This window comes from Trypanosoma grayi (assembly GCF_000691245.1).
Source record: "Trypanosoma grayi strain ANR4 Tgr_565_V1, whole genome shotgun sequence".
NCBI classification, from domain to species: domain Eukaryota; phylum Euglenozoa; class Kinetoplastea; order Trypanosomatida; family Trypanosomatidae; genus Trypanosoma; species Trypanosoma grayi.
This window is the reverse complement of record NW_008826184.1, coordinates 1-11249: the sequence shown is the minus strand read 5'-3', so window position 1 is coordinate 11249 and position 11249 is coordinate 1. Positions and strand designations below refer to the sequence as shown.

Sequence of the window (11249 nt, the reverse complement as noted above, 5' to 3'; positions counted from 1 at the left end):
GCAAGGTGCTCGCGCCGCACCTGGAGCGGCTGGCCAGTGTGCTGCGGCGCAGCGGCATCATTCCGGTGCTTCACGTCGACAGTGTGGAGTTGGCCGCCGTGCTCGACCCCAACCCGCTGCCGCTGCGCGACGTTGTGGCGAGCTCCGCCGTCGTGACGCCGCAGCCGCTGAGCGACATGTGGTTCCGCGCGCAATGGGTCTACCTGCGCGCGGTGGCGTGCAAGACGAAGGAAGAGGACGACCCGATCCACACCATCAACCGCCTTATCGTGCCACGCTTCGACGTGTACGTCATCCACCTTGTGCGGTCGGGTTCTCGCGGCCTCAACATTGTGCTGTGGGATCCCGTGCACAGGAGACGCTACGTGGCGAGGGGCATGCTCTCCGACGTGCTCGCGTGCCTGCTGGAGCGGTACTCGAAGCATATGATATTTATTCCAACGAACCGCACCGACCGACCAACGCTGCTGCGCTGCCGCACCGCCCTCTCAAAGGCGGGCCGGCAGTGCATCATCGTGTTCCCCTCCGAGATGGGCGAAAAGTACCGCGGCGTGTACCAGTCAGAGCCGTCGGGCTACTGGAAGGCGCTGCGTGAGGTATCGTGCGGACTTGACACGGACTTTCTGTTCGAGGTGTATGCCGCGGCTGGAAACAACTTGCGCAGCTACCACATCAAGCGGCTGCAGGAGGCGGGCTCAGCGACAAGGCTGCTCTCACAGCAAAGTGACAGGAGGGCCCTGAAGAGCAAGAAGAAGAACGGCGAATGCGACGAGGGAAGTGCGGAGGCGGCGTATGTGACCGGTGCGGAGGTGGAGAAGTGGCTGCGCATTCTGACCCTTGAGCGACGCGTGGCGGCTGAAAAGGCCGAGTTGCGCAGGTACAAGCGGCACCTTCTCATCGCGTATGTGGCAACGGAGTTCTCCGCATACACGCGAATGGCAAACCCGCATGTGTCGACGAACTACGTGCTTGCCGCTTGCTTGATGGACAGACAGCAGCGTGTTGTAGAGCCATGGACAAAGTACACAGCTCGAGGCGAATTTAAATTACCCTCGTTGGATGAGTTTGATGTCATTGTGGCACACAATGCCAAGCAGTTCCTCCTGTTGATCTGGGACGACCCCGAGCTGAAGCGCTTCTTCAAGCGTGGAGGCAGGGTGTGGTGCACGATGCTGGCGGAGTACTTACTTGAGGCCCAGCGGTGCCACACAGGTAGCAACAGCTTCCGTGAGGTTGCGCAGAAGTATGGTGTCATGACTCCGCCTTCCGCCGTCCTGGGAATTGCCGCGGCGGACTTGCCATTTGCNTTCCTGCGGCACTACCTGATGGCCGCTGTGGATGCCTTATCAACGGTTTTCCGTGAACAGCTGCTGAAGGCGGGGGAGCGGAGCCAGGCGATATGCATCGCCCACCGTATGGATTCGCTGCTGGCGATGGCGTCCATTGAGAGCGCCGGCATTCAAGTAGATATGGAGGAGGCGGCGCACCAGGCACGGGCCGTGCACAATCGTGTGCTGGCGATTGACAAGGCACTCAGCCTGTACGTCCCGAACGAGGTACCGCTCGACCTGCAGAAGTTCTTTGATTGGTCGTCCGTGCAACACCTGAACGCCTTCTTCTTTGGTGGCAACATCACGCTCGGGTACAGCGACACCGCGCGTGACTCCTCCGCATGGACGTCGAACCTCATGTACTTCTGCCACAAGTACGGTAACCTCTCGCTGCTCTCAGCGGACGTGCACCTGCAGCGCTTTGCGAGCGAGCATGGATTGCGCACGGCGGGGCGCCTCCCGCAGCGTGTGGCGCAGTTTCTTACGGCCGACAAGAACGCGCCGAGCCGCCGCTACCGGCTTGTGGTCTTCGACATCGAGTCTACCGGCCTCAACACGGCAACCGACACCATCATCGAGATCGCCGCGTGGGACCCGGTGGAGGGCACGTCGTTCAGCTCCCTCGTCGACCCGCAGCGGCCCATTCCGCAGACGACGACGGCGATTCACCACATCACGGACGGCATGGTGCGCGGAGCGCCGCGTCTGCCGGAGGTGACGCAGGCGTTTGCACGTTTTTTGCGCCTGGACGAGGCACAGCGTGACCCCAACGAGGTCGTTGTCCTCATTGGGCACAACGTGTTTGCGCTCGACGAACCGCTGCTCCGGCGCGCGCTGGAGCGTGAGCACGTGGACGCCGACAGCATTCTCTTCTGCGACTCGATTATCCTGCTCAAGGCGCTCAAACGCGAGCTGCAGGGGGGGAAGGAGAACCTCCGCGTGGACCGCGGCGTGGTGGAGATCTTGACGAGTTCACTCCGTCTCTCCTCTCTTGTGGAGGGCCTTCGAGTGAAGGCTGACGGTGAGCTGCATCGCGCTGACACGGACGCCAAGACGTTGTGGTTTGTCCTCGTCAACGCACTGGGGTTGGCGGGGCGTGACGCCGCCAAACAGCGCGATGCCGTCTTCAGCCACGCTGCCCGCACGCTGGTGGTGTACCCTGGCGTCGGCTGTTTTCTCCCACTCGAGCGTAGGCGCGACTGCGCGGTGGTGCGGCTGCCTGGCGTTGCGTCTGAGGCCATCGAAGACCCGCAGGTCTTGGCGTCTTTGCAGCGCAAGGCACTGAACGAAACGACACTGCAGACACTGCACCAACACAAGCTTGAGGTGGCTGGGCTTCTTGTGCAGAAGCAGCAGCTGGAGCGAAGCGCCGCACGTTTCCTCCACTCCGACCACAACGGCCAGCTCTCTGTGCTGCACCCGGACGGGAAGGTACGGCAATATATTGACCTCACGGCCACCTCCACATCCCGCACGACGAGTTCGTACCCGAGCTGCCAGAACATCCCCAAGGATGACAAGTCGTCACTGCGGCGTCTTTTTGTCTCGCGTTTCGGGGCGAAGGGGCGGTGCGTGGAGTTGGACTACTCACAGCTGGAAATTGTCGTCATGGCTCTCCTCTGCGGGGACAAGCGTCTCGTGTCGGACCTAAACAAGGGCGTTGATTTCCATGTGAAGCGTGCATCATTCTTCAGTGGGATACCTTACGACGAGATCTTTGAGGGGGTTCAACGGGATGTTGCGAAGTATGTGCGGTTGCGCAAGACCGCGAAGACATTTTCGTTTCAGCGACTGTACGGCGCAGGTGTACCGCTGCTCCACAAAACGACGGGTATTCCCGTGAAGGATCTTGAAGCGTCCATCCGCAAGGAGGAGGAGGAGTATCCGGGAATCTCCAAGTTTCATCGCCTCGTCCGAACTGTTGCATTACGGGCGAACAATCCAGGCCTTCCGACGCACTTTGTCGTGGAGCTGCCGACTGGCCTCCGCATGAGCTTCAAGACACGTGACGTAGTGTTGAACTTGCCGCCTGTGAAGAACTACCCCATCCAAGGTTTCGGTGCGGAGTTGGCGCAGATGATGGTAGGACGTGTGTTTCGTCAGCTTGTGCGGAAGAACTTTTACGGGCAGAGAGCGTTCATGATCAACTTTGTACATGACTCCCTATGGCTGGACTGCCACGTCGACGTACTGGAGGAGTGCGTACGGGAGACGCAGGATTGCATGATGGGGGTTCACACTTACGTCGCCAAGGCGTTTCCTGGGGTGGAGTTGAAGGTCCCGCTTCGGGTAACAGTGCAGTGCGGTGTCGACATGTGTTCCATGGAGACAGTTGTGTCCGACTTCAGCCGCGTCCCGTTGCAGCGGCGGCATAAACGGGAGGACTTGGAGTTTCTGCCGAGCCTCAACGCCGACGTGGGCGAAGACATAGAGAATAACTTGTAGGCGGCAGCTCCGCCGTGGTTCTGTCTGTCTGTCTGTCAGCCATTCGGTCTGTGTCTGTGTGTCTGTGTGTGCCTGTGCTTCTCCTGTGCCACCCTTCCACGGGGGGCCCCTCCTCGCGTTACACTCGAAGGATCGCTCTCCATTACTCTCCCCTCCTGCGTTGCTTGTCGACACCTGGAATGCTCACCACACATATTCACAAAACAACAACAAGAAGCAAGCAACTCAATAAAACAACAACAACAACAACAATAACGCAATATGGCCTTGACCAAATCAATAAGGCTATCAAACGGCGTCGCCATGCCGGTGCTCGGCCTGGGCGTGTGGCAATCGAAGGATGGAGAGGAGACGGAGAACGCCGTGCAGTGGGCAGTCAAGGCGGGGTACCGTCACATTGACACGGCCGCAATCTACCAGAATGAGGAAAGTGTCGGCCGAGCCATTGCGAAGTGCGGTATTCCACGCGAAGAGCTGTTTGTTACCACAAAGCTATGGAACACAAATCAGGGATACGAGAGCACACTGGCGGCCTTTGAGACGAGCCTCAAGAAGCTCGGGCTGAGTTACGTCGACCTCTACCTCATCCATTGGCCTGGCAAGGACAAGTATCTAGACACGTGGAGGGCATTCGAGAAACTCTATGCGGAAAAAAAGGTTCGTGCCATTGGTGTCTCCAACTTCCAGAAGTGCCACATCGAGGACGTCCTGAAGCACTGCAAGGTGCCGCCGATGGTGAACCAGATCGAGCTCCACCCGCTGAACAATCAGCAGGAGCTCCGTGAATACTGCAAGAAGAATAATATCGCCATCACGGCCTGGTCACCTTTGGGGCAGGGCAACCTTATTGCGGATCCCAAGCTAAAGGCGATCGGGGACAAATACGGCAGGACCACCGCACAGGTCATTCTGCGCTGGGAGATTCAGCACGGAGTCATCGCGATCCCCAAGTCGGTGCACGAGGAGCGTATCAAGTCGAATTCAAAGATATTCGACTTTGAACTAAAACCGGAGGACATGACGGCCATTGATGACATGAACACCAACCACCGCTTTGGCCCGAACCCTGACCAATTCATGACGGGATTCGAATAGCTGGTGGATTCTTTATTTCGGTTTTTTTTTTTCTCTGCAGTGTTTATTTTTTTTTTTCGTTTCTTCTGCTTTCTCTCTTGCTCGATGATACGGTGTGGGGAGGGATGCCGCGCCATCTGTGGATGGGTGGGTCGGGAGGACAGCATACCGCGTGCTTTGAGGCGGGTTCCCCTTTCTATGTTCTTGACATTTGGTTTCTTTCTTTCCCCCCCCCTCTCTTCTGTTTCGTTTGATCATAACGGCAGCGGGAGCTGCGGTGGCCACGCGCTCCACTATCGCCTCTGCATGGGATTGGAGCGGCATGCGTGACGCTGCGGAGCTTTCCATTGTCTGTCTTGGGACAGGCAAGGGCGCCTCGATGGTGTACGACGGGGGCTGCAGCCCTGGCTACGTGCTTTGCAGCGATGGCCGCCCGCTTGTGCTCTTCGGCGCTGGCTATGGCGTGACGAGGCAGTGCCTCCGCTACTTTGGCGCCATTCCTGAGAGCATTTTTGTATTTTCAAACCGTTCGCACATGTCTGCCGAGCTCCCTGTCATCATTGCGGTGGAGAGCCATAAAGGGAGGCGCCTCCACATTGTGGCTTCCGTGGATGTGGTGCACCGCCTCCGCGAGCATCGGCTGGCGGAGGTGCGCTCAAGAATAGACTTCAGCGCACCTGACGAGAACAGCGTGTGCAAGTTTGTGGCGCTGCGGGACACCACCTGCCCGCCTGCTGCGCACCCGTCTCCGTACTACTTACCCGGTACCTCCGAAATTTCCCTCGTCGCGTTCGACACACCAGCAACGGAGGCTTCTTGTGGCGTTGTTGTGCTGCACCATGGCGTTCCAATGGTGGTACTGACAGGTGATTGCGCCTACAATGCAGAGCGGCACCAAAAGATTCTCCGCATGGCTCCTGTTGTGATTCTCGACGCACGGAAAAAGTCTTCCCTTGATCACGCTGGTTTCGCCGATATTATTAGCGCTGTGGAGAATTGTGGTGGCGTTCCCTCGAGGGTCTTCATTGGGCAGTACGGTCAGCCGTGGGAGGCGCCGCCGGTGCTGCGGGACATTGCAGTCGCCCCCATTGTGGAGGGTGCTGTTGTGGTGCTAGGGGAACATCCCTCTCTCGCGGACGCGGAGGACGCATTGCGTTCCATTTCGTATCGTTCTCACCGTAGCAATGCCGAAGTGCCATCGGAGTGCCGTCCAACAAAAGTGTTCGTGATTAACAACGACTCTCCTGATCTCCCACCGGCCCTCGTGATGGCCCAACACTTCCGCACAATGGCTCAAGTTAAACAGCGGATATCTGAACTTCTTCATATGCGTCCGGTTGGGGATCTCTTCTGCGCGGAGACAGGGCAGAAGCTTCGAGACATCACACAGTTTACCCATGGTATGCGGGTTGTGGCTACGCGAAGAGGGGGTCGCCCGTTTGATACTCCAGCACCTAGCGTGGACGAGAAGCAACACCGCGCTCTTGTGGACCATAAACCGATGGGAAACACCTCATCTTCGGTTGGATTTGATGATTACATGCAGCGGGCGAGCCGCGCCCTTGGAAGAACTATGGGCTATGAAGGAGCCACGAATTCCACTGCTGTTGTTGCAGAACCTTCCAGGGATGTGCCAGACACATTTATTGATTCGCTGTCAGCTAATGGTGCGGATGTGTCTCCCAACACGACTTCATCGGCAGAACAGCCAGAAGAGCAGACACAGCGTGGCGACTCAAATACCAGCACAGGGGGTCTTTGCTTGCGGTTTACCACGTTGCGGACATAGAGCTCACTATCCATTTTCTCATTTACTGTCATTTCCCATCCTGTGTGCCATGGTGTAGTGATGCTTCATATTGTAGTGGGCTGACATGCGGTGGCTTTAACTTCGTGTTTTGGCTCCTGTATGTATATGTATGCCTCTGTGCGTGTTACCGTGCTGCACCCCTCCCGCTTCGTGTTGTTTTTCCCAAGGCATCCCTGACGGTAGCGACACATGTCGGACAGGGACGAGCTCCTTGCCCTCATGGCTGACGGCGACGCCCCACCAAGCTTCTCGCCGTCGCTAGGCACCTGCAGCGTCGACAGACAGTCACCGGCTTCATTGTTCAGCGACGCGATGCCTGCTGACTGTACCGGCCGCTGCACTGCGACACCCTCCGCTGTCAATGCGTTGCCTTCCTCGGCAGGGGTGATGAGCGGCGCCAATACCACTTCTGTCGTGCCGCGGCTCTCATCGCCGGACCGCCTCCGAATGCGGACATACAAGGTGCAAAAGGAGCTACAGGAGCTCATCACGCAGCACAACAACCGGCACGAACGCCTGCAGAACCTTAGAGCCCGTCAGTCCGTTTCACGTGGATCGTGTACAGCATCGCAGCGCCGCTCCACTGAGAGTTCGTCCTTCCGCCCCAAATCCTTACTCAAAAAGACAGAAGGCCCTCAGCTGCCAAACCTGCGCAAGTGCTTTGAAGAGGCTCGCACAAAGTACCTTATGGAGACAGAACGCAAAAAGAAAGTCATGCCACCGCTCTACTCATCGCATATTCCACGAAATGAGGACAAAGCAGACAGGAGGCAGCAGCGGGATATCATGAAGGACCCCGACTCGTTTGGTCTCCGCTTCTTCAGCCACGCCCACGCTAAGGAAGCCCAACAGCCTAGAAGGCACATGTAATTACCATTCCCTTGTTTTAGGGACCCATGCTTTGCGCATACACAGTGCTTGGAAAATGATGCTGAATCGATAATCACACGTTCCTTCTGGTGTGTGTGTGTGAAGAGTGCGTGGGGGGGGGTGAGGGTGCACTCTCTGTTTCCCTCAAGCAGTTGCTTGATTTTGTTTTTTTTCTCTTTTTCTTTCTTTGCGCTTTACCTCTGCTGCGATAATTGAGGAATGGCCGGCTTGGGCGAGGTGCTTGCCTGCCGCCTGGCCGCGGAGGACGAACGGTCGCGGCGTCAGCGGCAGATGTTCGAGGAACAGCGGCAATGGCTTCTCTCGCAGATCATGTCCCTGCCACGCGAGGCTGGGCGGCAGCAGCCAAAGCAGCCGCAACAAGAGCAGAGGCGGAGGCAGCAGTCTCAGCAGCCGAAGCCGTCGTCTCATGACGCACGCGAGGCCAGGCGTGGTGCCGGCGTCTGTGTCGAGGAACGGTTGCTGGAGTACGGCAGGCAGAAGGCAGATCGCCTCGAGAAGGCGCGAATGGCGCGCGAGGAGGAGAAGGAGATGGCCGAGAGAGTCTCGCTGCGAGCCGCGGAAATCAAACCACAGAGGTGCACGCGTGCCCCCATGCCTATAAGCGCAGAGGAGTTGTCCCGCAAGCGGGCTGAAAGGCACGGGCGGCTCGTGGAGGAGTCTGCGGCTGAATTAAGTTTCCAGCCGAGAATATCAGTCGAGTCGGCCCGACTTGCGAAGGAGCGCAAGGCGAAGGAGCACATCGAGGGCATGCCCGTGGTGGAGAGCCTTCTGTACCGCAAGGCCGTGGCGGATGAACGCATGCAGCGAAAGCGGGCCGAGTCTAACGTGAGGCGCGCGTCCCCGATGATCACCGCGAAGGCGAAGCAGATGGCACTTCCCTTCACCGCAGCGGAGCGGCTCTATTTGCACGCAAAGGAGAGACATATCGAGGAGAAGGACATGGAGGAAAGGCTACACGACGCCATTGAGGACAACCTGGAGTGCGTGTTTCATCCTTCCATCTCCGAAATGGCGGAGAAGCTGCAGCGCAAGCCGGGAAGACATGCGTACGAGGACCTGTACGAGTACGGTGTTCTACAGCAGCAACAGCGGCGCCATGCGGCATCGCAAGAGGGCGTTGACTTTCATCCTAGCATTGACCGCGTGAGTGAAATCATCGCGACGCGCATGAACGAATCTACGACAGACCGTCTTCTTAAGCCCCGCGAAACCAAACGCGCGGCAACACCTCCCCCTAAAGTGCAACTACGCCGCGAGGACCTCGACCAACGCTTCACGCAACTGTACATGGAGAGTGGCGTGAGGGCTGCTCGCCGCCGCTCCCTCTCCATTGGGCAACAGGAGGCGGGGCCGGAGTGTACCTTTGCCCCGCGCATCAACAGGAGTCGCGTCTCTAACGGAAGCCTGGCTGAACTCCCACTGGATGTGCGCATGCGCCTGTGGCAGGAGCGCCGCAACCAAAAGCTGAAGGCGGCGCGAAGGGAGGCTGAGGAGAAGGAGGAGGAGGAGGCTGCGTGTCCGGGCGCTGCGGCAGTAGCCACAGCTCCAGTCACGCCATCGTCACGCGTGGCTGCTTCTCTCATGGAGAGGGCAGATACATGCCGACCACAGGAGCTGATAGGTGACTGCGCCGCACTTGGTATTGAGCCACATATGCACTCCAATAGTGATGTTGCGCCAACACCGGTGCGTTCCATTGAACACAGGAACACTCTTCTTCACGCGCTACAGGCACTGGAGGACGCTGAACGTGTATCGCAGTACATTATGGTAGACTAGAGTCTGTTAACAGATTACGCACGCACACACACGCATACATACAGACGTGTACACACCCATTCTTATCTCTTCATTGCTGTGCCTGATGAGGGAGGCCAATTTTTCTGTTCACCCCCCCAAGCGGTGGTGAAGAGGGGGGGGGGAGGGAAGGACGACAAGGCAAAACACGCTTTTGGAGACACATACATGTGGAACGAAGAACGGCAATTAGGGAAGGAATTCCCACACACTTTCTTTTCATTCACTCTCTTCCCTTTCTCTCTTTCTTGTTTATTTGTCTGTCTAGCCCTGACGGGATGCCGAGAAGGGGAAAGAAAAAGGATGCCGTCCCGCTGCTGGTGGCGCCGGAGCCACTCGGTGACGAGCTGGAGGCTGACATGCTGTGGGACGACGTGAAGGAGGTTGACGATAAGCCGTTGTTTATGGACGGCTCGCTCGTTGACGCGACGCGCGCCGCCTTCGAAGGCGAAAAAGGACGCAGCGGTGCGGGCGAGGCAGCGCGGACGGCGTTCAGCGGAAGGACGCGGCACCTAGGCATGCTGCGCGCGCGCGATGAGTTCCTTGTGCGGGAAGAGGAGCTGAAGGAGGCGATGGATGACGCCCAACACCTGCGCGAGGATGTGGTGGGCTTCGAGGCGCTCAGGCAGACTGAGGAGGGGGACTTCCAACAGGAGCGAGTGAGTGTCACAAAGGCCGCGATGGGTCTCACGTCGGAGCTAGCGGACGGACAGCTCATGCTCTTGGAGGACATGGAGGAGCTTGCGAACAACTTCCTTGACGAGCAGTACGGGGCGCTCGACAGTCTCTGCGCACTCGCTGCGAGGGGCGCGGAGGTGGACGCGGCGTTTATGGAGCAGCAGACGATGCGGGAGAAGTGCCGCCGGGACGAGCAGACTTACCTCCGCGAGCACGGTGATCATGTGGTGCGAATGGCAAAGATGAAGGAGGAGACAAAGCGACAGCAGAATGAGATGCTTCAGACGATGTTGAGGCGTTTAGAAACCGGGGTCGACGAAATGACGAAGCTCTCCATGGAAGAGTTGGAGGACACATCTGCCCAGCAGGATGAAATGTCGCAGCTTGTTGTGGAGCTGCTGAAGCTGCAGGGGCAGTCCGTCGACCTTGAAAAGAAAACCACAGCCATTGCGGAGCTGCGCACAAGCCTGCAGCGCATGATCGCCCTTGAGGTGCAGAAGCAGGAGTTGTGCGTGGAGCGGCAGAAACAGCTTAGAGCCGAATTAAAGTCCCTGACGGGTGTGGTGCGGGAGAACGACCTTCGCCTGCTGGAGATGACGAGTGGCGTGGTCCCCACCGCTGCGTACACCGCTGCTCTGCCCATGATATCAACATCACCCAACACCATCTCTGGCTTGACGGACTCGGAGGGAGAGAAGAGCCTAACGCTTCACACCATAGAGGCTCGACACCAACTCGAGTTCGCCACGGCGGAGCTTGCCAAGTACAAGAATGAGCTATGGGCCCTGCGCCGGAAACACCTCGTGCAGCTCAGTGGCCAGTATCAGCCCGTGAACCTGGACCATCGCGCCATGCGGACGACGCAGGACTTCTTCCTCGACGCGGAGACGAGCGCTGCTGTGCGCTCCGTTGTCGTGGAGTCGCTGCTGGAGGTGAACCAATCCCTGTGTGTGCCGGACGGCGCCGAAGAGCACGACAGCAGCCTTGAGCGGCTGCTCGCCGTGACGGATCCAGAAGAGCGGAAGGCGATCCAGGATTATGTGGCGCGACGCATAAACAAGTTGTTCAGTTGCGTGTGCCCTACCGCACCCCCGCTTGTTTTTCTCCGCGAGGCGGCGCATGTACAGTCGGAGGTGTAGGCCTCCGTGGCGGGTTGTGCGGGGGCGCCCGCGTGCGGTGCCTGGAGGTTTCATTCCACCCCGTCGGTGTCGCCCCCTCCCCCG

General features: G+C 58.5%; 6 protein-coding genes across 6 annotated transcripts; all 6 read left to right on the top strand.

The window, feature by feature from the left end:
• Positions 1-176: 176 nt before the first annotated feature.
• Positions 177-3776, top strand: DQ04_05651050 (mitochondrial DNA polymerase I protein B; the record flags this gene model as incomplete). The annotated part of the gene is made up of 1 exon (XM_009314310.1): positions 177-3776. One exon carries the CDS (start codon positions 177-179, stop codon positions 3774-3776), a length of 3600 nt encoding a protein of 1199 aa, XP_009312585.1.
• A 303-nt stretch (positions 3777-4079) lies between these two features.
• On the top strand, positions 4080-4871 carry DQ04_05651040 (prostaglandin f synthase; the record flags this gene model as incomplete). Its single annotated transcript, XM_009314309.1, has 1 exon — positions 4080-4871. One exon carries the CDS (start codon positions 4080-4082, stop codon positions 4869-4871), a length of 792 nt encoding a protein of 263 aa, XP_009312584.1.
• A 301-nt stretch (positions 4872-5172) lies between these two features.
• DQ04_05651030 (putative periplasmic protein) lies at positions 5173-6639 on the top strand (the record flags this gene model as incomplete). The annotated part of the gene is made up of 1 exon (XM_009314308.1): positions 5173-6639. One exon carries the CDS (start codon positions 5173-5175, stop codon positions 6637-6639), a length of 1467 nt encoding a protein of 488 aa, XP_009312583.1.
• Positions 6640-6849: 210 nt separating this feature from the next.
• On the top strand, positions 6850-7530 carry DQ04_05651020 (hypothetical protein; the record flags this gene model as incomplete). The annotated part of the gene is made up of 1 exon (XM_009314307.1): positions 6850-7530. The coding sequence occupies one exon, from the start codon at positions 6850-6852 to the stop codon at positions 7528-7530; it is 681 nt and encodes a 226-aa protein (XP_009312582.1).
• A 219-nt stretch (positions 7531-7749) lies between these two features.
• Positions 7750-9330, top strand: DQ04_05651010 (hypothetical protein; the record flags this gene model as incomplete). The annotated part of the gene is made up of 1 exon (XM_009314306.1): positions 7750-9330. One exon carries the CDS (start codon positions 7750-7752, stop codon positions 9328-9330), a length of 1581 nt encoding a protein of 526 aa, XP_009312581.1.
• A 296-nt stretch (positions 9331-9626) lies between these two features.
• DQ04_05651000 (putative glutamic acid/alanine-rich protein) lies at positions 9627-11165 on the top strand (the record flags this gene model as incomplete). The annotated part of the gene is made up of 1 exon (XM_009314305.1): positions 9627-11165. One exon carries the CDS (start codon positions 9627-9629, stop codon positions 11163-11165), a length of 1539 nt encoding a protein of 512 aa, XP_009312580.1.
• Between the last annotated feature and the right edge of the window lie 84 nt (positions 11166-11249).